The sequence below is a fragment of the Mobula hypostoma genome, chromosome 3 (genome assembly GCF_963921235.1).
Source record: "Mobula hypostoma chromosome 3, sMobHyp1.1, whole genome shotgun sequence".
Classification (NCBI taxonomy): domain Eukaryota; kingdom Metazoa; phylum Chordata; class Chondrichthyes; order Myliobatiformes; family Myliobatidae; genus Mobula; species Mobula hypostoma.
Window position 1 is genome coordinate 3,448,770 of NC_086099.1, and position 27,304 is coordinate 3,476,073.

A 27,304-nucleotide genomic window follows, 5' to 3' on the forward strand; every position below is an offset into this window, starting at 1 on the left:
TTACGTTACTTCTCCATCTGAATGTGCAATTACTAGTCATTTGTAATAAATAGTATGTACAATAGAACAGTCAATGTTGCATAGAAATGTAATTGTATCAGCATGAATGAATCAGTCTGATGGCCTGGTGGAAGAAGCTGTCCTGGAGCCTGTTGGTCCTGGCTTTTGTGCTGTGGTACTGTTTCCCAGATGGTAGCAGCTGGAACAGTTTGTGGTTGGGGTGACTCGGGTCCGTAATGATCCTTCGGGCCCTTTTTTACACACCTGTCTCTGTAAATGTCCTGAATCACGGGAAGTTCACATCTACAGATCAACTGGGCTGTCCACACCACTCTCTGCAGAGTCCTGCGATTGAGGGGAGTACAGTTCCCATACCAGGCAGTTTTTTTAGTTGCCTTTTGTTGGATTTTAAAAGCTTCCCAATCATCCAACTTCCCAATCACTTTTGCTACCTTTCCTTCGCTTTTATGCAGTCCTTAACTTCCCTTGTCAGCCATGGTTGCCTTCTCCTGCCATTTGGGAACTTCTTCCTCTGTGAGATATATCTATCCTGCACCTTGTGAACTATTCCCAGAAACTTCAGCCATCTCCGTTCTGCTGTCATTCCCACCGGTATCCTCCAATCTACCTGGGCAAGCTCCTCTCTCATGCCTCTGTAATTCCCTTTATTCCATTGCGATACTGATACATGTGAGTTGTGCTTCTCCCTCTCAAATTTCAGGATGAATTCAATCATATTATGATCACTACTCCATTATACCTCTTCTCACATTGTCCCCTGTAAAACTGCTGTTCTCTTTTCTCTGTTCAGTCGTCTCCCCGGCATCTCTTCCCGGAATGAGACTTTCCTTTCCAGGACATCAGAGATGTCCTCCTTCAAAAAAATGGGATTTCCCTTCCTCCAGCATTGATGCTGCCATCACCCAGATCTCCTCCATTTCCCAGGCATCCACGCACTTCCAGGTGAGGCAACACTTCACTTGCCAATCTGCTGGGGTTGTCTATTGTATCTGGTGCTCCAGGTGCGGCCGCATCTATATTGGTGAGACCCAATATAAATTGGGGGAACAATTTGTCAAAACCCATTCCAACATGTTGGTCCATGGCCGCCTCTTGTGTCATGATGAGGCCACTCTCAGGGTGGATGAGTAACATCTTGTATTCCGTCAAGGTAGCCTCCAAACTGATGGCATGAGCATCAACTTATCCTTCAAGTAATTTTCCCTTCCCCCTTCTCTCTTCTTCTATTCCCCACTCTGGCCCTCTTACCTCTGCTACCACCTCCCGCTGGGTCCCGTCCTCCTTCCCTTTCTCCCACGCCCATTCTCTTCTCCTTTAAGATACCTTCTTCTGCAGCAATTTACCTTTCCTACCCACCTGGCTTCATCTATCCCGCTTCCCGCCACCTTTTATTCTGGCGTCTTGCCCCTCCTTTCCAGTTCAGCTGAAGGGTCTCGGCTAGAAACGTCGACTGTACTTTTTCCCCATAGATGCTGCCTGACCTGCTGAGTTCCTCCAGCTTGTTGTGTGTGTTATCCTAAAATGAGGCAGTTCAGTGCAGTACATAAAAACAAGAAGCAGGCTCGATGGGCCGAATGGCCGTATGTCTTACCGTTTAACTGACGCCACCAGGAAAGAGGAGGCGATGGCGTGCTTACGAACGGTTCAGGAATCTCACCTGTGTATCGCCGTTAACAGTGGGGTGAAGGTGAGCTCGGGCCGGCTCCGGTTGCCCCGTGAGGACAGGCGCAGTCCTCAGGACGGCGTACTGAACTTGTCGTACCCGGGTCGGCTCCGCTTCTGCTTGTTATCCAACGCTCTCTGTAACTAAGGAAGTGAAGACGGCAGTTTCGAAATCAAGCCGATCGCCTCTGATTTAATTACAGGTCATTGTAAGGCGGGGCACCGCCCAGAGAGCAGAGGCTAACCGGCGAGCAGGGTGCAGGGGTGCGGGGGCACTGGGATTCTCCCCGCACATGTGGAGCGGTAGGGATGGGATCGGGGTCGCCCACTGAGGACCACAGAATGATCCCGGTGGGAAATCGTCAGTAAATCCCTCACAGTAACTTATCTCGGCAAAAACTTTTTCTTTAATTTAGGGAATCGACAGGCTACAACATTGAGGAGAAGATTGGCTAAGTAACTTTCCTTCCACAGTATAAAGACGTACGGGTTAGTAGGTTAATTGGGCAATGACCCGTGATTAGGTAAGGGTTAAATCGGTGTGTTGCTGGCTGATGCAGCTCGTTGGGCCAGAAGGGCCTGTTCTGTGCTGTATCTTGAAATAAAATACATATATACATGGATGGATGGGAGGGCTATGGAGAGCTATGGTCTAGGTGCTGGTCAAATGGACCAGGCAGAGTTACAGTTTGGCATGGACTAGATGGGCCGAAGGTCTGTTTCAGTGCTGTAGTGTTCTATGTTGGGTGGTGGGGTGGAAACATACATAGAAACATAGAAATCTGCAGCCTATTCAGGCCCTTCGGCCCACAATGTTGTGCCGACCATGTAACCTACTCTAGAGGCTGCCTAGAATTCCCCTACCGCATACCCCTCTGTTTTTCTAAGCTCCATGTACCTATTAAAGAGTCTTTTAAAAGACCCTATTGTATCCGCCTGTACCACCTTCGCCGGCAGTGCATTCCATGCACCCAACACTCTGTGTGTGTGGAAAAACCTATCCCTGATGTCCCCCTTGTACCTTCTTCCAAGCACTTTAAAACTGTGCCCCCTCGTGTTAGCCATTTCATCCCTGGGAAAAAGCCTCTGACTATCCACACGATCAATGCCTGTCATCATCTTATACACCTCTATCAGGTCACCTCTCATCTTCCGTCGCTCCAAGGAGAAAAGGCCAAGTACACTTAATCTATTCTCATTAGGCATGCTCCCCAATCCAGGCAACATCCTTGTAAATCTCCTCTGCACTCTCTCTATAATATCCACATCCTTCCTGTAATGAGGTGAACAGAACTGAACACAGTACTCCAAGTGGGGTCTGACCAAGGTTTATATAGCTGTTACATTACCTCACGGCTCTTGAACTTAGTCCCATGGTTGATGAATACCAACACACCATACACCTTCTTAACAACACTGTCAACCTGTGCAGCAGCTTTGAGTGTCCTATGGACACGGACCCCAAGATCCCTCTGATCCTCCACACTGCCAAGAGTCTTACCGTTAGTATTATATTCTGTCTTCAAATTGGACCTACCAAAATGAACCACTTCACACTTATCTGGGTTGAACTCCATCTGCCATTTCTCAGCCCTGTTTTGCATCTTATCAATGTCCAGCTGTAACCTCTGACAGCCTCCACATTATCCACAGCACCCCCAACCTTTGTGTCATCAGCAAATTTACTAACCCTTCCCTCTACTTCCTCATCCAGGTCATTTATAAAAATCACGAAGTGGAGGGGCATTTGTGAGTATTACAGTGTAAAGCTTGTCTTGCATACTGTTCATGGGGATCAGATTGTAACACAGTGAGGTAGAATGATCACAGAATGCAGAATAAAGTGTGACAGCTACAGAGAAAGTGCAGAGCAGGTAGACAAATAAGGTGCAAGATCGTAACCAGGTCAAGAGTTCATCTCATCGTGTTAGGGAACCATTCAAGAGTCTGATAACAGTGGGGTAGAAATTTCTCGAGCTTGGTGGTACGTGCTTTCAGGGTTTAGTATCTTCCACCTGATGGGAGAAGGAAGAAGAGAGAATGACTGCAGTTGTTGGGATTTTGATCATGTTGACTGCTCTATCGAGGCAGTAATAAGTGTAGATCTAGTCCATGGAGGGGTGTTGGTTTCCGTGATGGGCTGAGCTCTGTCCACAGCTCTCTGCAGTTTCTTGCAGTCCCGAGCAGAGCAGTTGCCGCACCAAACTGTGACGTTGATAGGAAGCTTTCTGTGGTGTATCATTCTTTGAAACGTTAGAGAATACAGTCCCCATTTACCCAACCTATGCTCTTGTTAAGAGCACCAAATTTGATAACTTCATATTTTGTCTACTGTTTGCTCTGGGCCACATTTTGTCTACTGTCTGCTCCGGGCCATATTTTGTCTACTGTCTGCTCCAGGCCACATTTTGTTTACTGTCTGCTCCGGGCCACATTTTGTCTACTGTTTGCTCCGGGCCACATTTTGTTTACTGTCTGCTCCAGGCCATATTTTGTCTACTGTTTGCTCCGGGCCACATTTTGTCTACTGTCTGCTCCAGGCCACATTTTGTTTACTGTCTGCTCCGGGCCACATTTTGTCATACTGTCTGCTCCGGGCCATATTTTGTTTACTGTCTGCTCCAGGCCACATTTTGTCTACTGTCTGCTCCGGGCCACATTTTGTCATACTGTCTGCTCTGGGCCATATTTTGTCATACTGTCTGCTCCAGGCCACATTTTGTCTACTGTCTGCTCCGGGCCACATTTTGTTTACTGTCTGCTCCGGGCCACATTTTGTCTACTGTCTGCTCCGGGCCACATTTTGTCATACTGTCTGCTCTGGGCCATATTTTGTCATACTGTCTGCTCCAGGCCACATTTTGTCATACTGTCTGCTCTGGGCCACATTTTGTTTACTGTCTGCTCCAGGCCACATTTTGTTTACTGTCTGCTCCAGGCCACATTTTGTCTACTGTCTGCTCCGGGCCACATTTTGTCGTACTGTCTGCTCCGGGCCATATTTTGTCATACTGTCTGCTCCGGGCCATATTTTGTCATACTGTCTGCTCCAGGCCACATTTTGTCATACTGTCTGCTCCAGGCCACATTTTGTTTACTGTCTGCTCCAGGCCACATTTTGTTTACTGTCTGCTCCGGGCTACATTTTGTCTACTGTCTGCTCCGGGCCACATGTTGTCATACTGTCTGCTCCGGGCCATATTTTGTCATACTGTCTGCTCCAGGCCACATTTTGTTTACTGTCTGCTCTGGGCCATATTTTGTCCACTTGCTCAGCTTGCCCAGACCTCCACAAAGACTCTTTACATTTTCCTCCCTAATTTCAATCCCACTTACTGCTGTAATATAAGCAAATTTTAAATCTGATTTGGTTTCAAACCATAAGACCATTCATCACAGCTGATCTATTTTCCCTCTCAGCCTCAATCTCCTGCATCCCTACCCCCTGTAACCCTTCATGCCCTGTCCAATCAAGAATCTATCAAACTCTTTCTGACTAACAGACCCCAATCAGTTAAGTTAGACAACCTCTCCTCCTCCACTCTCACCCTGAACACCGGTGTGCCTTAAGGCTGTGTGCTGAGCCCTCTTCTGTACTCCCTTTTCACCTATGACTGCGTTCCTCTACGTGGTTCTAACTCCATAATCAAGTTCGCAGACGACACCACGGTGGTTGGCCTGATCAGTGGAGATGATGAGACGGCCTACAGGGATGAGGTCCAGCACCTGGCCGCATGGTGTGCCAACTACAACCTGGCCCTTAACACCCAGAAGACCAAGGAGATCATCGTGGACTTCAGGCAAGCTAGGAGCCACACTCACGTCCCCATCTACATCAACGGAGCTGTAGTGGAGTATGTATCAAGCTTCAAATTCCTTGGTGTCCACATTTCAGAGGATCTCACCTGGTCCCTGAACTCCTCCATCCTGATCAAAAAGGCACAACAGCACCTTTATTTCCTGCGGAGCATCAAGAAAGCTCACCTCTGTCCCAGGATACTGACGGACTTTTACCGCTGTACCATTGAGAGCATACTCACCAACTGCATCTCAGTGTGGTATGGCAATTGTCCCATATCGGACCACAAAGCACTCCAGTGTGTGGTTAAAACTGCCCGGTGGATTATCGGCACCCAATTGCCCACCTTTGAGAATACCTACCATAAACGCTGCCTGGGCAGGGCGAAAAGCATTATCAAGGATGCATCTCACCCTAACCATGGACTTTTTACTCTCCTCCCATCCTGTAGGTACTACAGGAGCCTCCGCTCCCGCATCAGCAGGCACAGGAAGAGCTTCTTCCCTGAGGCTGTGACCCTGCTGAACCTCACATCACAGCACTAAACCATTCTCTGGCGGACAAGGCGGATCTCCCAGTAGCCACACATTTTAATTGCACATCCCATTCCCATTCTGACATGTCTATCCACGGCCTCCTCTACTGTAAAGATGAAGCCACACTCAGGTTGGAGGAACAATACCTTATATTCCGTCTGGGTAGCCTCCAACCTGATGGGATGAACATTGACTTCTCTAATTTCCGCTAATGCCCCACCTGCCCATCGTACCCCATCCAATATTTATTTGTTTATTATTATTATTAATTTTTTCTCTCTCTCTCTCCATTTTCTCCCTCTGTCCCTCTCACTATACCCCTTGCCCATCCTCTGGGCTTCCCCCCCGCCTTTCTTTCTCCCTAGGCCTCCTGTCCCATGATCCTCTCGTATCCCCTTTTGCCAATCACCTGTCCAGCTCTTGGCTCCATCCCTCCCCCTCCTGTCTTCTCCTATCATTTTGGATCTCCCCCTCCCACTTTCAAATCCCTTAGTAACTCTTCCTTCAGTTAGTCCTGACGAAGGGTCTCGGCCTGAAACGTCGACTGTACCTCTTCCTAGAGATGCTGCCTGGCCTGCTGTGTTCACCAGCAAATCTGCAGATTTCCTCGTGTTTGCGATTTTTTGTGTTTTTAATACAGGGTCTTTTTTTGTTCCAGATGAAAGAAAAAAACCAGCTATTTATTTTTTTAAGTGTTAGTTGTGTGAAAATGACTGGAATCATTCGTATTGGGTAGAGCAGACAAGGAAGAATGTTCATTTTGAGCAAGGGTATTCGGCCAAGCCAAGAAATGGGAAGAGTGCTCCATCGCTTAAGATACTGTTTGATTTTGTCAAATAACTGTGTAAAGTTAGCTTTGAACAATTGATCAAACGTAGGTGTGATAAATATGCCTAAGTAAACAAAACCTGTCTGTGACCATTTGAAGGGGAAAACACCCTGAGTGTCAGGTACCTGCTGCAGATTCCCCAGAGGCACAGCCTCTGACTTAGTAAAGTTGATTTTATAACCTGAAAAGGCGCTAAATGAATTGATGCATTGTATAAGGTGGTGCACTGATATAGCAGGGCTTGATAAGAAAATTAGAACATCATCCGCATACAATGTAATTTCATGTGACTTTAGTCCTATGTCTGGAGCAGATATTTTGGGGTCTCGCTGAACAGCCTCAGCCAATGGCTCAATCACTAGTGTGAAAAGTCGTGGTGATAAACGACAGCGCTGCCGACTGCCCCTCAGAATACTAAAATTATCCAACCTAATACCATTAGTGAGAATCGCAGCCAAAGGTTCATTGAACCTTCACCCACTTAATAAAATTATTGCCCAAACGAAATCGTTCCAAAGTGAAAAAAGGATAAGGCCATCCGACATGATCAAAGGCCTTTTCTGCACCTAAGGAAACCACCAAGCCGTCCACTGCCTGTTGCTGACATGCCTGAATCACATTAAGTAATCTTCTGATATTGTTAGATGATCTACGGCCTTTTACGAAACCCGTTTGATCCTGTTTTATGAGGAAAAGTAACACAGTTTCTAACCAACGCTAAGGCTTTAGATAAGATTTTAAAGTCAACATTTAACAATGAAATAGGCCTGTAGGAGGCACAGTCTTCAGGGCTCTATCTTTTCCTAAGAATTAAGGAGATATTAGCTTCTCTCAATGATGGTGGTAGGAGACCACTATTAAATGCATGATTGAACATGTTTAGCATAGGCTCTGATAATAACCCTGCGAACTCTTTATAGAATTCACTAGTGAGTCCATCAGGACCAGGGGCCTTCCCACTTTGGAGCTGTCTCACAGCTTCCTGTACCTCATGTGTAGATAACGGAGCATTGAGGAGGGACTCTTGTTCAGAAGAAATGCCTAGGAGATCTAAATTCCTGTAAAAGGACTCTCCATCCTAGATTGTCCATCATTACGTTGCTCAGATTGATACAATTTAGAATAAAAATTCTTAAACACAACATTAATAATTTTAGAATTACTAGTGAGGGCTCCTGTCCCATCCCTAATTGAAGCAGTAGTCTGAGAGGCATTTTTCTTTCTAGCTAAGTAAGCCAAATACCTACCTGGTTTTTCACCATGTTCAAACAATCGTTGTTTAGCAAATGTCAATTTTCTTTTGGCTGCTTGTGTAAGTAAAGAGTTTAGTGTACAGTGTAAGGCTGTGATATTCTGTAACTTGGCTGCAGAAGGTTTATTAATATAGTCTTTTCCAGCTGATGCAAGCCTTGCTTCCACTAGGCGCTGCTGTTCCACAGCTTTCACTTCTTACTAGCAGAGTAAGAGATAATTAATCCCCTTGCATAGGCCTTAGTGGTTTCCCAGAGCATCGATGGACTACTAGCTGATTTAGAATTAATAGATAAGAAAGTTTTGAATTCAGAAGAGAGTAGTCTATAAATTTATTATCTTTTAGAATAAAAGGATTCAACCTCCAATGTCTAGATTGTGCTGAATTATCTTTGGGCTTAATATTGAAATATATTGCTGCATGGTCAGAAATAGCAATAATTCCAATTGTGGAGGATACAACTAAATCTAGGAGTATTTTGGGGGTTAGAAAAAAGTCTATTCTGGTGTAACACTAGTGTGGATTGGAAAAAAATGTGAAGTCTTTGTCTGAGGGATGAAACAACCTCCAGACATCCACAAGTCCTAGTTCTTCACATAAGCCAATAATTTGTTTGGACTGTGAGGAGAGCAATGGGGGACCAATAGGTATTGAAAAGTTTGTAATTTTGGAAAAAGCATCTATTAGGAATTTGAGAGGATGAGTTGGAGGGTAGTAAACATTGAGAATACCATATTCCTCTCCATATATTGAAGCCTTAACAATCACAAATTTTCCATACTTATCCTTAATGCAGTCTAATAACTTAAAAGGTAAGTTCTTCCTAATTAAAATGGCCAACTCTCTACTCCTGGTATTAAAAAATGAAAAATAGATTTGATCAAATCCACTCTGTTGTAGTTTTAGATGTTCTTTATCATTTAAATGTGTCTCCTGCAATAAGTCTATGTCCACCCTTTCCTTTTTCAGGTTTAGTAGGATTTTCTTTCTCTTGATTGGTGAATGACTCTCCTTAATGTGCCAAGTGCACAATTTTAATATATTACTGGTCATAACCCTTTATAACAATCATGTGACGCCGGAGGAGAAGAAACCCGACTTAAGATCAGCTGAGCAGCAATAAGTTAATAAAAAAAACACAAAAAAGCAAAGCGCCAACAGTGCTGAACAAGAGGACTTACCTCACACTTAAAGGGGATATCTGAACCTTCTAGCACCCCATATTCTACCCCATGGCATTTAACAGATTCAAAAATGAAAACAGGACATAATTTATCAATCCACTGATTTGTTACCGTCATGTTGAAACTCCTTCAGGCTGGAGCAGCACCGCTAATTTAAACAAATAATGAAACTGTATTAATCAAAACAAATATGTTACCCATCCTATAAGATATCTTGCCGTCGAGTAATGATAAGGTAAAATAAAGTGACCATCGGGCATGTTATCGTCCATAACCAGGGCTACACAATATATATATCTTTTAGCCCAACGTGTCTACAAAAGTTTTAGCTTTGTCAGGAGAATCAAACGGTGGTCCCGTTTGTAGGTGATTTTCAGCGCCGCTGGGTAAAGCATAAAGTACTGGATTCTGGATTCTCTCAGCCGCTTCTTTACAAGTTCGGTGGGGCAGGAGCAGGCAGAAACTATGGGTCTACTGAGACAGTCAGGCTTGTGGATCTTGGGGAGGAGGTAAAACCAAGCGGTACGGGGTGTGGGAATTATGAGTTTAGTGGCTGAGGATGGAAGGTCTCCGGAGTTGATAAGGGCCGTGATGGTGCGGGAGACAATGGTTTGATGTTTTTTGGTGGGGTCCTGTTCCAGGGGTAAGTAAGAGGAGGTGTCAGAGAGCTGCCGTTTGGCCTCAGTGAGGTAGAGGTCCATCCACCAAACTACTACAGCACCACCTTTGTCTGGTGAGGTTGGGATTAGTGAGGAGGGAGTGGAGGGCAGTGCGTTCAGAGGGAGTGAGGTTAGAACGGAAGAGAGGAGTGGTGAAGTTGAGACGGTTGATGTCTCGGTGACAGTTGGAGATGAAAAGATCGAGCGCAGGTACCCCACCACTAAGCACATCTTTCCCTCTCCACCCCTCTCTGCTTTCCACAGGGATTGATCCCTCCACGACTCCCTGGTCCACACGTCCCTCCCCACGGATCTCCCACCTGGCACTTAACCCTGCAAGTGTAGGTGCTACACCTGTCCCTACACCTCCTCTCTTGCCACCATTCAGGGCCCCAAACAGTGCTTCCAGGTGAGGCAACACTTCACTTGTGAGTCTGTTGGGGTCATCTATTGCATCCGGTGCTCCCGGTGCGGCCTCCTCTACATCGGTGAAACCCGATGCAGATTGGGGGACCGCTTCGTCAAGCACCTCTGCTCCGTCCGCCACAACAGACAGGATCTCCCAGTAGCCACCCACTTCAACTCTGCTTCTCACTCCCATTCAGATATGTCCATACGTGGCCTCCTCTACTGCCATGATGAGGCTAAACTCAGGTTGGAGGAACAACACCTCATATACCATCTGGGTAGTCTCCAGCCCCTTGGTTTAAACATAGAATTCTCCAACTTCCGGTAATTCCCTCCCCCTCCCTTCCCCTATCCCCATGTCACTCTGCCCCCTCCTCCAGCTGCCTACCACCTCCCTCATGGTTCCGCCTCCTTCTACTACCCATTGTGCTTTCCCCTATTCCTTCTTCACCTTTCCTGTCTATCACCTCCCTGCCTCCCCTCCCCCACCCCTTTATCTTTCCCCTTACTGGTTTTTCACCTGGAACCTACCAGCCTTCTCCCTCCCACCCTCCCCCCACCTTCTTTATAGCGCCTCTGCCCCTTCCCTCTACTGTCCTGACGAAGGGTTCTGGCCCGAAACGTCGACTGATCTTTTCCACGGATGCTGCCCGACCTGCTGAGTTCCTCCACCGTGTTGTGCGTGTTGCTTTGACCCCAGCATCTGCAGATTATTTTGTGTTTTCCAGGGTGGAAATGGCTCCTACAAGAGGTCATAATTTTATGGTGATTGGAGGGAAGTATAGGGAGCTGTAAAGGTAACTTTTTAATCACAGAGATTGGTGCGTGTATGGAACATCTTGCCAGAGGAAGATACATGAAGGACATGCAGGAAACTCTTATGCAGGCACATTATGATAGAAAAATGCCGGGCTTGTCGGAGGGAAGGGTTAGATTAAGCTCAGAGTCGGTTAAAATGTTGGCGGAACATCGAAGGACCTGTACTGTGCTGTAATGTTCTATGTTCTCAGTTGGAGAGGAATCCAACTCTAATCATAGCATGAATACACTGTGTACCTAGACATAGGAGCAGAATTAGGCCATTTGGCCCATTGAGTCTGCTCTGCCATTCTATCATGGCTGATTTATTATCCCTCTCAACCCCATTCTCCAGTCCTCTCCCTGTAACCTTTGACATCCTGACTAACCAAGAACCTATCAACCTCTGCTTTAAGTATACTCAATGACCTGGCCTCCACAGCCATTTCTAGTAATGAATTCCACAGATTCAGCACCCTCTGCTTAAAGAAATTCCTTCTCATCTCTGTTCTAAATAGACATCCCTCTCTACATCCACTCTATCTAGGCCTCTCAATATTCCAATGAGATCCCCCTCATTCTTCTAAACTCCAGCGAGTACAGGCCCAGAGCCATTAAACACTCCTCATACATTAACCCTTTCATTGCTGGAATAATTCCTGTGAACCTCCTCTGGACCCTCTCCAACGCCAGCACATCTTTTCTTAGATGAGAGTCCCAAACCTGCTCACAATTCTCAAGTGAGTCTGACCAATGGCTTATAAACCCTCAGCATCACAACCTTGCTGCTATACTCTAGTCTTCTCAAAATGAAAGCTAACATTCCATTTGCTTTCCTTACCATCCTCACACTTGGGGTCCCTGGAAGAAGCTTTGCCCAGATGGACTTCAACATAATTCAGAGTGAATTGTTTTAGGTGATCAAAGGGAAATGTTACACCTTTTGTGGGCTTCCTCGGGAGTCTACACAACTGTGTGAAGAAATCACACAGCTGTGTGAAGAAAGAGTACAGAGAAAATTTACAAGGATGTTGCTGGGTCTGGAGGACCTGAGTTATAAGGAAAGATTGAATAAGTTAGGACTGTATTCCTTGGAATTTAGAAGATTGAGGAGAGCGTTGATAAAGGTATACAAAATAATGAGGGGTATAGATAGAGTAAATGCAAGCAGGCATTTTCCGTTGAGTATGGGACTAGAACTAGAGGTCGTGGGTTAAGGGTGAAGGTGAAAAATTTAAGGGGAGCATGAGGGAAACTTCTTCATTCAGAGGGTCGTGAAAGTGTGGAACAAGCTGCCAGCACAAGTGGTGCATGTGAGCTTGATGTCAACGTTTGGATAGGTACACGATAGTAGGGTGAGGAGGGCTATGGTTCTGGTGCAGGTCGATGGGAGAAGACCATTTAAATGGTTCGGCATGGAAGAGATGAACGGAACGACCTGTTTCTGTGCTGCCCTTTTCCGTGACTCTATGTCTCCATGTAGACTGCTCTATCATTTTCAAAACAAATGCCCCAATTTGTTCTTTGAAACCCATGTCCAGTCCAATGTTGAATAAACATATAAAGAACAGGATATAATGATCACATTGATTTTTTGCACGATTTCCTTTTATACATGAAATGTATTATTGTTCACTGTAAAGGAGAGGCTCAGCACCAGTCATTTGCAACAACTCTTCAAAGGAAATCATAATCAAATGTAGAGATTGAACAGATTCTGCAGAATCCAGAGCAACACATACAAATGCCGGGGGAACTCAGCAGGTCAGGGCCAAGCAGCATCTACAGAAGAGAGTACGCAATCGATGTTTCAGGCTGAGGCCCTTCATTGGAACTGCTTATTCCCCTTCATAAATGCCGCCTGACTTGCTGAGTTCCCCCAGCAATCTGCGTGTGTGTTACACACGCGGTGGGAAGGATAAAGGAAATTCGGCTGAGACACTGGAGAGAGGGAGTGGTGAGGGGTTATGAGCTTGATGTGAAGATATTGAAGATAATGCATGGAAAAGATGAGCAGGGGAGTGAGTTTTTGGGATAAAGGATTCTAAATCAATGAGGTGCTAATGATTGGGGTTGGGAGAAGAAGAGTCTTAGGGGGCCACAAGAAAAGAACAGAAAGGGCTGGAGTTAATAAGTAGAGTTTTGAGTGTTTGGAAGATTATTGGTGGTCGGGTGGAGGTGACGGTTGTTAGAACAAGAGGACTAACACACAAAGAAACAGGAGGAGAAGTAGGTCATTTCCCCCGCCCCCACCACCACTGCGAGCCTGCCCCACCACTCAGTCTGACCTAAGCTGGCTTCAATTCCTCTTCTGTGACACGACCCCAAACCCTGACACCGGGCAGAGGAGGAGGCCGGTTATGTTTCTGAAGTGGATAGCCCTCACTAAAGATAAAACATTTTTTAAATCATTCCTAGTGTGGCTAACAGTTCAGTGTTCATTGCCACTTGACTTGGCCTCAAGGAATCTATTAAAATTAGATGCAACACACACACAAAATGCTTGAGGAACTCAGCAGGTTGGGCAGCATCTACAGAAATGAAGAAGCAGTCAATGTTTCAAGCCGAGACCCTTCATCAGGACAGAGATGCGGAGGAACTGCTTTTCCGAAAGACTGGTGAATCTATGGAATTCTCTGCCCAATGAAGCAGTGGAGGCTACCTCAGTAAATACAAGGGGTGAATGATAAGTTTGAGGCCTAAGGTAGAAGGAGATGAGTTGTACAGCTCTCGTTACATGCACGTGCAGCTCAACTCTTTGAGTGATTATGCAGAAAGTTTGAAGTTAATAACTCATCTCCTTCTACCTTAGGCCACGAACTTATCAATCACCCCTGCTGTGGACCACTTTCTGGAGGTCCAAGACACCAACTTTTACAAAGAAGGGATCCTTATGCTCCACGACCGTTGGACTAAGTGTGTAAATGTAGGAAAAATAAATGTGCTAGGTTTTCTAAAATTGACTCCTTCTACCTTAGGCCACGAACTTATCAATCAACCCTTGTATATTTAAGACAAGGTTGGATAGATTTTGCATAGTAGGGGAATTAAGGGTTATGGAGAAAAGGCAGGTAGGTGGACATGAGTCCATGGCCAGATCAGCCATGATCTGATTGAATGATGGAGCAGACTTGACGGGCCAGATGGCCCACTCCTGCTCCTATTTCTTATGTTCTTATGCACTTGGAGACTAATGATAAAATAAGACTCAGTCAGCATGTTTTCTCTAAAGGGTAATCTTGCCTGGCAAACCTGTTGGAATTCTTTGAAGAAGTAACAAGCAGGGTGGACAAAGGAGAGGCAGTGGATGTCATTTACTTGGATTTTCAGAAGGCATTTGATAAGGTGCCTCACATGAGGCTGCTTAACAAGATAAAATCCCATGGCATTATAGGAAAGATACTGGCATGGATAGAGGAATAGCTGACAGAAAGGAGGTAGTGAGTGGGAATAAAAGGGGCCTTTTCTAGTTGGCTCTAGTGACTAGTGGTGTTCCTCAGGGGTCAGTATAGGGACCGCTACTTTTCACATTGTTTGTCAATGATTTGGATAGTGGATTGATGGCTTTGTGGCAAAGTTTGCGGATGATACGAAGATAGGTGGAGGGGTAGGTAGTGCTGAGGAAGCAATGCGATTGCAGCAGGACTTAGACAAGTTGGAAAAATGGGGGAAAATGGTAGATGGAATACAGTGTTGGGAAATGTATGAAAATGCATTTTGGTAAAAGAAACAATAGTGCGGACTATTATCTAAATGGTGAGAAAATTCAAACGGCAGAGGTGCAAGACTCCCAGAATGTGAATTCAGAGGTTGAGTCTGTGGTAAAGAAGGCAACTGCAATGTTGACATTTATCTCAAAGGGAATAGAATATAAAAACAAGGCAATAATGTTGAAGCTTTATAAGACACTAGTCAGGCCGCACTTAGACTATTGTCAACAGTTTTCAACCCCATCTGTCAGAAAGGATGTGTTGTCATTGGAGAGAGTCCAGAGGAGGTCCACAAGGCTGACTCTGGGAATGAAGGGCTTAACATATGAGGAGCATTTGGCAGCTTTGGGCCTGTACTCACTGGAATTTAGAAGAATGCATAGTGATCTCATTGAAACCTACTGAATGTTGGAAGGACGAGATAAGTTGGATGTGGAGAGGATGTTTCTTCTGGGAGGGGGTATCTAGAACTAGAGGGCACAGCCTCAAAACTAGAGGGGTAACCTTTTAGAACAGAAGAAAGGAGGATTTTTTTTTAGCCAGAGGGTGGTGAATGTGGAATTTTCTGCCACAGACAGCTGTGGAGGCCAGGTCCGAGGGTATACTTAAAGCGGAAGTTGATAAGATTCCTGATTGGTCAGAGCATCGAGGGATATGGTGAGAAAGCAGGTGTATGGGATATGGGATCAGTCATGATAAAATGGTGGAGCTGACTCGATGGGCTGAATGGCCTAATTCTGCCTCTCTGTCTTCCGGTCTTCTGGGGGAAGGTGGAAACGAGGAGACGGAAACACAGAGTGAGGATCTGTCCTGAAGTGTAGGAGTACAGGACAGCTGATTGTCACCAATAATTACACAGATGGCCCATTTTAGAACAGCATATTATTATCAATAAGTTCACTGTTGGCCCCTTTCAGGACAGCTGATTATCATCATTGAATGTTTGCCCATTTCAGGGCAGCTGATTATTATCAATAAATTGGCTGACGGCCCATTTCAGTTTATACATTTAATCTGAGAAAAGGATTGTGATGGTGAACCTGCACTCCAGCTCTAAAACTTTCATCAGCTAACATCTTTTATCACCGGTGATTATCAGTTATTTACAGCTCACACCATACATTAATGTCAACACCACACAAGAACAAAGTAAAGATCTTTACATCTTTTAACAGACACTAAAGACAAGTTTGTGCTTTGCAGAATGACAGCGCAGAACTTTCTGATTGCATTGGAAATCAAACTCTGCAGATGCCGGAGTCTGGAAGGTCTTCTTCCTGAAAGATTAACCCGTCTTCTCCTTCAGCAGATGCTGTCTGACCTGCTGAATATTTCTAACCGTATGGTTGCAAAAGCTGTGGCTTATCCCAGCTGAGGGACAGATAATTGCTGTGGATGCAATCTCCAACCACTTCTGTGCATCATGGGCACCACCTCAGAAGTGTTAGTCTCCAACAGAAGAGTTCTTAACCAATCACGTGAACATGTACATTAAGGTTGGGCATTTGAAACTCTTTAAGTCATTAAAAATAATGCCTTTGAGTGATTTACCTGTGGTGAATGAGAGGCAATCTTCTTGAAACATCAAATGTTGCAAGGTTAAGATAGAATAGATGTGAAGAGGATTTTTCTGATAGAGAGGTCTTTAGGGCTAGAGGACACAGCCTCAGAATAGAGGGGCATCTATTTAGAACAGAGATGAGGAGAAATTTCTTTAACCAGAGGGTGGTGAATCTGTTAAATTCATTGGCACAGACAGCTGTGGAGACCAAGTCATTGGGTATATTTAAAGCAGAGGTTGATAGGTTCTTCATTAGTCAGGGTCTGAATCAGAATCAGGTTTAATATCACTAGCATATAAATAGAACATAGAAATCTATAGCACATTACAGGCCTTTCGGCCCACAATGTTGTGCTAACAATGTAACCTACTCTAGAAACAACCTGGAATTCCCCTAGCGCGTATCCCTCTACTTTTCTAAGCTCCATGTACCTATCTAAGAGTCTATTGTATCCACCTCTACCACTTTCGCTGGCAGTGCATTCCACGCACCCACCACTCTGTGTGTGAAAAACTTACCCCTGACATTCCTACTGTACCTACTTCCAAGCACATTAAAACTAGGCCCCTTTATGTTAGCCATATCAGCCCTGGAAAAAGCTCTGACTATCCACACGATCAACGCCTCTCATCAACTTATACACCCCTATCAAGTCACCTCTCATCCTCCTTCACTCCTAGGAGAAAAGACCAAGTTCACTCAACCTATTCTCATAAAGCATGCTCTCCAATCCAGGCATCATCCTTGTAAATCTCCTCTGCACTCTCTCTATAGAATCCACATCCTTCCTGTAGTGAGGTGACCAGAACTGAACACAGTACTCCAAGTGGGGTCTGACCAAGGTCTTGTATAGCTGTAACATTACTTCACGGCTCTTGAACTCAATCCCACGGTTGATAAAGGCCAACACACCATAAGCCTTCTTAACAACACTACTTTCTTATCCAGGTCATTTATAAAAATCACAAAGAGGACGGGTCCCAGAACAGATCCCTATGGAACACCACTGGTCACCGACCTCCATGTAAAATACGAACCATCTACAACCACTCTTTGCCTTTTGTGGGCAAGCCAGTTCTGGATCCACAAAGCAAGGTCGCTTTGCATCCCATGCCTCCTTACTTTCTGAATGAGCCTCACATGGGGAACCTTATCAAATGCCTTACAGTAATCCATATACAGTACATCCACTGATCTACCTTCATCAATGTGTTTTGTTACATCCTCAAAGAATTCAATCAGGTTCGTAAGGCACGACCTTCCTTTGACGGAGCCATGCTGACTATCCCTAATCATATTATGTCTCTCCAAATGCTCGTAAATCCTGCCTCTCAGGATCTTCTCCGACAACTTGCCCACCACTGAAGTCAGACTCACTGGTCTATAATTTCCTTTGTTATCTTTACTCCCTTTCTTGAACAAGGGAACGACATTTGCAACCCTCTAATCCTCTGGTACTTCCCCCGTTCCTATTGATGACGCAAACACCATTGCCAGAGGTTCAGCAATCTCCTCCCTCACATCCCACAGTAGCCTGTGATACATCTCATCTGGTCCGGTGACCTATTGAACAATGGGTTTCAAACATTCCAGCGCATCCTCTTTCTCAATGTCTATATGCTCAAGTATTTCAGTCCACTGTAAGTCATCCCCACAATTCCCAAGGTCTTTTTCCTTGGTGAATACTGTAGCAAAGTATTCATTAAGTCCCTCTGCTACCTCCTACAACTCCATTCACACATTTCCACTATTGCACCTGATTGGTCCTATTCTCACATGGCTCATCCTCTTGCTCTTCACATACTTGTAGAATGCCTTGGGGTTTTCCTTAATCCTGCTCACCAAGGCCATCTCATGGGCCCTTTTGGATCTCCTAATTCCATTCTTAAGCTCTTTCCTGCTAGCCTTGGTGGTAGAGCCAGATACCATAAGACCGTAATACACAGGAGTAGAATTGGGCAATTTTGCCCATCGAATCTGCTCCACCATTCAATCAAGGCTGATCCGTATTTTCCCCTCCTCAGCCCCATTTCCTGGCCTTCTCCCCGTAATCTTTGATGCCATTGCCAATCAAGACCTATCAATCTCTGCCTTAAATAAACCTAGTGACCTTCATTCTTCTAAACTCCAGCATGTACAGGCTCAGAGCCATCATGTGCTCCTGATATGTTAACCCAGGATAAATTCATGTGAATCTCCTCTGGACCCTGATATCAATCATTACATCATTATGGGGTACTGGGTATCACCGAGGTAGTGGAGGTATAATTTGTCCATCAGTGCTGATCACCCCATCCTTGACTAAGCTGTCCACCGTGAACACGATCTGTTATGAGTCAACATGATGCTTTCAGATCAGATCATGCATAGCACGTACCTCCGCCGCACTGCTCCGGTGTGTTTCTGGGGTACAGGGGCTAGCAACCCTTGTGCCTGTTCTCTGAGCAGCAGTGAACCATCTGATTGGCCTGTCAGCATTCTCTTTGGGAACTAGTTGACCTGATCAGCATTTCTGATCTGGCTATTGTTCATGATTGCACTTAATAAAAAGAAAATGACAGGGAGAATTACAGGCTTTGAAGAGGATGAAAGATTTTGGGGGCATATCCAGGAATTCTTACTAATGTTTCAATAATCTCGGGACCTACAGTTAAGTCAGTTGTTCAGAGAACTAGAAGGGAGCGGAGAAGGAAATTAAAGAGAAAAGGATTATCTTTAAAGATGAAATGAAATGAAAGGTGAAACGTTTAAGGGAAACATGACGGGAAGCTTCTGCCCTCAGAGGGTGATGAGAGTGTGGAACGAGCTGCCAGCACAAGTAGTGCATGTGATTTTGATTTCAACGTTTAAGAGAAGTTTGGATAGGTACACAGATAGGAGGGCTATGCAGGTCAATGGGAGTAGGCAATTTAAATGGGTCGGCATGGAATAGATGGGCTGAGGGGCCTGTTTCTGTGCTATGATTTTCTATGACTCTATTAAAGGGTAGCTTTACTTGTCACAGGCACATCGAAACATACAGTGAGGGGTGCAGTTGGCTTCAAATCAAACCTGCAGAGATTGTGCTGGCCAGCCTGCAAGTGTTGCCACGCTTCCAGAGCCAACAGAACATGCCCACAACTCATTAACCCTAACCCACACATCCTCGAAATGTGGGAGGAAACTGGAGCACCTGGAGAACGTACAGACCCCTTACAGACAGTGCAACACGCACAAAATGCCGGTGGAGCTCAGCAGGTCAGGTAGAATAATCAGTCAATGTTTCAGGATGACACCCTTCATACATCGAATGTTTATTCATTTCCATGGATGCTGCCTGATCTGCTGAGTTCCTCCAGCATTTTGTATGTGCTGCTCTGGATTTCCAGCATCTGCAGAATCTCTTGTCCTTACACACAGCAGAGGGACTTGACCCTCAGTCAGTGATTATTGGCTCGGTAAAGCAATGCACTAAATGCAACTCTGTTGTGCTGCCCATGTTCATGAATGAGCAGAGAGGACCTGGAACTCGATACTTTAAATCTGCTGGAGGCAAAATGGAAGCAAATTTGATATCTGTATAAACGTATGAATTGCCGTAAATCCATGGTTATGTCTAAAGAGCTGATTAACCAAAATACAGTAGATTCTGGTTAATTGGGCCATCGGTTAATTAGGGCAGCCACTTATTTGGGACAACTCTTAAAGGATAAAAACTAATGGAGAAAATAGCCAGGATTCCACTTAATTGGGGCAGGAGACTGTTCCTGAACAGTTTCTAACTAGCATAGCAGTGTGAACTTGTGTGTCCGTTAGACATTACACCATGCTTAGAGCAAACTGTTTTTGAATAGCACCAATTGTATGTGCTAAAAGCAGTGATGTATATCACTGATATTTGGTGAGAACTAAGCGGCAAGGTAATTCAGAACTGTTTTGCTCACTGTGGTTTCAAGCACTCCAAGACCTGGGCCTCAATACCCCCTTGTGCAATTGGATCCTGGAATTCCTCACTTGCAGACCCCAGTCCGTTCGTATTGGCAAAAACATCTCCTCCACAATCTCCATCAGTACAAGAGCACTGCAGGGTTGTGTACTTATTCTCTGCTCTACTGGCTTTACACCCAAGTGGCTAAGTACAGCTCCAAGACCCTATACAAGCTTGCTGATGGCACTCTGTTGTGGACTGTATCAAAGGGGGTGATGAATCAGCGTGCAGGAGGGAAACTGAAAACTTGTCTGAATGGTGTAATAGCAACAACCTGTCACTCAATGTCAATAAGACAAAGGAATTGACAGTAGACTTCAGGAGAGGGAAACCAGAGGTCAATGAGCCAGTAATCATCAGAGGATCAGAAATGGAGAGAGTGGGTAACTTTAAATTTCTGGGTGTCATTGTCTTGGACTCATCATATAAATGTAATTGCAAAGAAAGCACAACAGTGCCTCTACCTCCTCAGGAGTCTGCAAAGATTTGGCGTGTCATTGAAAACTTTGGCAGACTTCTATAGATCTGTGCTGGAAAGTATGCTGACTGGCTGCATTATGGCCTGGTATGGGAACACCAATGCCTTTGAGTGAAGGATCCTACAGGAGGTAGTGGATTTGGCTCAGTACTGATGGGTAAAACCCTCCCAACCATTGAGCACATCTACACGAAACGTTACTGTAGAATAGCAGCATCCATCATCAAAAATCCTCTCTACACAGTCCATGCTCTTTTCTCACTGCTGCCATCAGGTAGAAGGTATCGGTATCTCAGGACTCGCAACATCAGGTACAAGAACAGTTACTACCCCTGTTGAACAAAAGGGAATACTACACTCATTTAAGGACTCTGTTATATTGTTGTTTCATGCTCATTATTTATTGCTATTTATGTATATCTGCATTTGAATCAGAATCAGGTTTATTATAACCGGCACGTGTCATGAAATTTGTTAACTTAGCAGCAGCAGTTCAATGCAATACATAATCTAGAAGAAGAAAAAAGTAAAAGTAAATCAATTACAGTATACGTATATTGAATAGATTAAAAATCATGCAAATACAGAAGTAATATATATTAAAAAAGTGAGGTAGTATTCATGGGTTCAATGTCCATTTAGGAATCGGATGGCGGGGGAAGAAGTTGTTCCTGAATCGCTGAGTGTGTGCCTTCAGGCTTCTGTACCTCCTATCTGATGGTAACAGTGAGAAAAGGGCATGCCCTGGGTGCTGGAGGTCTTTAATATTGGACGCTGCCTTTCTGAGACACCGCTCCCTGAAGATATCCTGGGTACCTTGTAGGCGAGAACCCAAAATGGAGCCGACTAAATTTACAACTGTCTGCAGCTTCTTTCAGTCCTGTGCAGTAGCCCCTCCATACCAGACAGTGATGCAGCCTGTCAGAATGCTCTCCACAGTACATCTATAGAAGTTTTTCAGTGTATTTGTTGACATGCCAAATCTCTTCAAATCCTAATGAAGTATAACTGCTATCTTGCCTTCTTTATAACTACATCGATATCTTGTGACCAGGTCAGATCCTCAGAGATCTTGACACCCATGAACTTGAAACTGCTCACTCTCTCCATTTCTGATCCCTCTATGAGGATTGGTATGTGTTCCTTCGTCTTACCCTTCCTGAAGTCCACATCAGCTCTCTCGTCTTACTGACGTTGAGTGCCAGGTTGTTGCTGCAGCACCACTCCACTAGTTGGCATATCTCACTCCTGTACGCCCTCTCGTCACCACCTGAGATTCTACCAACAATGGTTGTATCATCAGCAAATTTATGCATGGTATTTGAGCTAAGCCTAGCCACACAATTTGCTTACAGTTTACAGTTACTTGTCTATAGATTTGCTATGTATACCTGCAGAAAAATAATCGCAGCATTGTATGTGGTGACATGTATATACTCTGATTATACATTTTACTTTGAACTCTATAACTTTTTAACTAGTTCCATGAAACTTTGGCTAATTGAGACAGCTGCTTAATCGAGCAAAATGTACAGGTTCTGATGTGTCACAGTTAGCCAGAATGCACGGTACAGTAATGCCTTTCTGGCCAATGTGGACAGACTGAGCGGACAGGTCCTCTTCTGTAAAGTAAATTTGATTCAGTTTGGCTTTGGGGATTGAGAGTTGGTGCTTGGCATTAGGGTTAGTGTTACTCTCTACACTCGAGTAGAAACTGACCTCAGGGTTTAATAAACATGGGGGGCATAAAAGTGTAGTGGTTGGTGTAACACTTTAGCCAGTTGTAAGTTTGAGGTTCAATTCCTGACACTGCCTGAAAGAAACTTGTACGTTCTCTCGATGACCATGCGGGTTTCCTCCGGGTGCTCCAGTTTCCTTGCACATTCCAAAGACGTATGGGTTATATTTGTAGATACAGCACTGGACAGGTTCTTCCAGCCCAATATAGAACATAGAACATGGAATAGTACAGCACAGTACAGTCCCTTCGGCCCACAATGTTGTGCCGACCCTTAAATCCTGCCGCCCATATAACCCCCCCTCCCACCCACTTTAAATTCCTCCATATACCTGTCTAGTAGTCTCTTAAACTTCACTAGTGTATCTGCCTCCACCACTGACTCAGGCAGTGCATTCCTCACACCAACCACTCTCTGAGTAAAAAATCTTCCTCTAATATCCCCCTTGAACTTCCCACCCCTTACCTTAAAGCCATGTCCTCTTGTATTGAGCAGTGGTGCCCTGGGGAAGAGGCACTGGCTATCCACTCTATCTATTCCTCTTAATATCTTGTATACCTCTATCATGTCTCCTCTCATCCTCTTTCTCTCCAAAGAGTAAAAGCCTAGCTCCCTTAATCTCTGATCATAATGCATATTCTCTAAACCAGGCAGCATCCTGGTAAATCTGCTCTGTACCCTTTCCAATGCTTCCACATCCTTCCTATAGTGAGGCGACCAGAACTGGACACAGTACTCCAAGTGTGGCCTAACCAGAGTTTTATAGAGCTGCATCATTACCTCACGACTCTTAAACTTTATCCCTCAACTTTTGAAAGCTAACACTCCATAAGCTTTCTTAACTACCCTATCTACCTGTGAAGCAACTTTCAGGGATCTGTGGACATGTACTCCCAGATCCCTTTGCTCCTCCACACTACCAAGTATCCTGCCATTTACTTTGTACTCTGCCTTGGAGTTTGTCCTTCCAAAGTGTACCACCTCACACTTCTCTGGGTTGAACTCCATCTGCCACTTCTCAGCCCACTTCTGCATCCTATCAATGTCTCTCTGCAATCTTCGACAATCCTATACACTATCCACACCACCACCAACCTTTGTGTTGTCTGCAAACTTGCCAACCCACCCTTCTACCCCCACATCCAGGTCGTTAATAAAAATCACGAAAAGCAGACTTCCCAGAACCAATCCTTGTGGGACACTACTAGTCATAACCCTCCAATCCAAATATACTTCCTCCACCACGACCCTCTGCTTTCTGCAGGCGAGCCAATTCTGAATCCACCTGGCCAAATTTCCCTGGATCCCATGCCTTCTGACTTTCTGAATAAGCCTACCGTGTGGAACCTTGTCAAATGCCTTACTAAAATCCATGTAGATCACATCCACTGCACTACCCTTATCTATATGCCTGGTCACCTCTTCAAAGAACCCTATCAGGCTTGTTAGACATGATCTGCCCTTCACAAAGCTAGGCTGACTGTCCCTGATCAGACCATGATTCTCTAAATGCCCATACATCCTATCTCTAAGAATCTTTTCCAACAGCTTTCCCACCACAGACGTAAGGCTCACTGGTCTATAATTACCCGGACTATCCCTACTACCTTTTTTGAACAAGAGGATAACATTCGCCTCCCTCCAATCCTCTGGTACCATTCCCGTAGACAGCGAGGACATAAAGATGTAGCCAGAGGCTCAGCAATCTCTTCTCTCGCCTCATGGAGCAGCCTGGGGAATATTCCGTCAGGCCCCGGGGACTTATCTGTCCTAATGTATTTTAACAACTCCAACAGCTCCTCTCCCTTAATATCAACATGCTCCAAACATCAACCTCACTCATATTGTCCTCACCTTCATCAAATTCCCTCTCATTGGTGAATACCGAAGAGAAGTATTCATTGAGGACCTCGCTCACTTCCACAGCCTCCAGGCACATCTTCCCACCTTTATCTCTAATTGGTGCTACCTTCACTCCTGTCATCCTTTTGTTCTTCACATAACTGAAGAATGCCTTGGGATTTTCCTTTACCCTACTCGCCAAGGGCTTCTCATGCCCCCTTCTTGCTCTCCTCAGCCCCTTCTTAAGTTCCTTTCGTTCTACCCTATATTCCTCAATAGACCCATCTGATCCTTGCTTCCTAAACCTCATGTATGCTGCCTTCTTCCACCTGACTAGATTTTCCACCTCACTAGTCACCCATGGTTCCTACACCCTACCATTCTTTATCTTCCTCACCGGGACAAATTTATCCCTAACATCTTGTAAGAGATCCCTAAACATTGACCACATGTCCATAGTACATTTCCCTGCATCATCCCAATTCACACCGCAAGTTCTAGCCTTATAGCCTCATAATTTGCCCTTCCCCAATTAAAAATCTTCCTATCCTCTCTGATTCTATCCTTTTTCATGATAATGCTAAAGGCCAGGGAGCAGTGGTCACTGTCCCCTAGATGCTCACCCACTGAGAGATCTGTGACCTGACCTGGTTCGTTACCTAATACTAGATCTAGTACAGCATTCCCCCTAGTCGGCCTGTCAACATATTGTGACAAGAATCCATCCCGGACACACTTAACAAACTCTGCCCTGTCTAAATAATTGGAGCTAATCAGATGCCAATCAATATTAGGGAAGTTAAAGTCACCCATGATAACAACCCTGTTATTTTTGCACCTTTCCAAAATCTGCCTCCCAATCTGCTCCTCAGTATCTCTGCTGCTACCAGGGGGCCTATAGAATAGTCATAGTCATAGTCATACTTTATTGATCCCAGGGGGAAATTGGTTAAAATAGACAATACTTGACAATAGGTGCAGGAGTAGGCCATTCGGCCCTTTGAGCCAACACCGCTATTCACTGTGATCATGGCTGATCAACCACAATCAGTATCCTGTTCCTGCCTTATCCCCATAACCTTTGATTCCACTAACTTTAAGAACTCTATCCATCTCTTTTTTGAAAGCATCCAGAGACTTGGCCTCCACAGCCTTCTGGGGCAGAGCATTCCATATATCCACCACTCTCTGGGTGAAAAAGTTTTTCAAGTACTCCCAATAGAGTAACTGCTCCCTTCCTGTTCCCGACTTCCACCCATAAGAGGATCCTGCAGCATTCCCCACCCTTTCTGTAGCTGTAATAGTATCCCTGACCAGTAATGCCACCCCTCCACCCCACCTCCCAATGAGCCATACTGTCCAACAACCCTTAGCCTAATCACAGGACAATCTAACTGCCTTTGGACTGTGTGAGGAAACTGGAGAGCTGGAGGAAATCCACAGGGACAACGTACAAACTCCTTACAGAGGACGCAAACATGAGGAAGTCTGCAGATGCTGGAAATTCAAGCAACACACGCAAAAAATGCCAGTGAACGCAGCAGGCCAGGCAGCATCTACAGGAAGAGGTACAGTCGACGTTTCGGGCCGAGACTCTTCGTTTTGTGTGTGTTCGTTACAGAGAATTGAACTCTGAACTCTAGAACGCCCTGAGCCGTAATGGCGGCGTGCGGACCGCAACACTACCATGGCATGGGTTCGGGGTAGTGAATCGTGGGCATGCTACTTTGGCGCCAGAAGCGTGGCGACACTTGCGGGCTGCCCCCAGCACAATCTTCACTGATTTGATTTGACAAAAAAAATGGTGTTTCACTGTCTGTTTTGATGTACATGTTACAAATAAAGCTCATCTTTAAACAAAAATCGTCACGAGCAGAAAATCAACAGCTGCCAGGACTGAAACTCAGAAGGTTCCACATTGAACTGGTTAAAGAATCAAACAGCTGGAAATACCACTGACAACTTCCCATAAAACCTCATGTTAACCCTTTGACCAACGATTATTAAAAGGTCAAAGTTTTATTGAAGACATCTTTGTATTTCTTATCACAGTGATAGCATAACTAGGCTAATTATTGCATACTTATCTACCCATTGAGATGAAAGGGTGGCCCTTTCAATGAATATTTCAATGTGTATTGCATTTATCTATCTGATCAGAATTTCTAGGTGTGTCTGTCTCCACAGTAACAAACATCAGCTACAAATCCCTGTGTGGACCTGTAGAATCCCCTTGCTGTGCATGTGCAGAAAGTTGAAGATTTCAGAAGTCATCTTATGGAAGCCTGGCCGAGGTTTGACATTGTCATAGTAATGGTGGGTGATGTAAAACCCAGAGGGGTCCATGGGAAATGCCCAGAAGCCATAGAGGTGGACCTCTTCACACAACTCCATTGCAGCAGTGACCAGCATAAGACCACTGCTGAGACGCTTCGCTCTCAGCCCGTATCTCATCCAGAAACGGGAAACATTCTCAAGGTAGCGGGGATGGAAATAGAACGTGGACTGCTGTGACTCAAAGTCGTCCAGAACATACTTGACTCTGAATGAAACATCCGTGTTGCGGGTGTTATAGAAAGCTGGCATGACTACAGATGCATTTTCATAGGCTTGTAGGACCTCGTAAAATGGCCGCCTCCACTTTTCCAGCTTTTGAAATCTAAAAGCAAAAACATTTTCACAACAAAGCTCAACAAGGGAAATTTCTCTTTTTCAATTTTAGTCCCCATCATTACTTTTCCATTTCCCAAAGTCATTAATCTGTAAATTGCTTCATTAGTGTCACATGTACAGTGAAAAAGCTGCCACGGTAGTGAAGCCGTTAGCATGACGCTACGGCAGCTCAGATTGTCAGAGTT

At 44.9% G+C, this 27,304-nt stretch overlaps 1 protein-coding gene across 3 annotated transcripts in view; it reads right to left on the bottom strand.

Moving 5' to 3' along the window:
• Window positions 1-23,007: 23,007 nt before the first annotated feature.
• st8sia5 (ST8 alpha-N-acetyl-neuraminide alpha-2,8-sialyltransferase 5) overlaps window positions 23,008-27,304 on the bottom strand; it is a 116,440-nt gene continuing 112,143 nt past the window's right edge. For all 3 annotated transcript variants that reach the window (XM_063042585.1, XM_063042584.1, XM_063042586.1), the window contains exon 7: window positions 23,008-27,105. In XM_063042585.1, coding sequence (XP_062898655.1) covers window positions 26,643-27,105 — 463 coding nt within the window. In that variant the 3' untranslated portion in view covers window positions 23,008-26,642. The remainder of the gene's footprint in view (window positions 27,106-27,304) is intronic.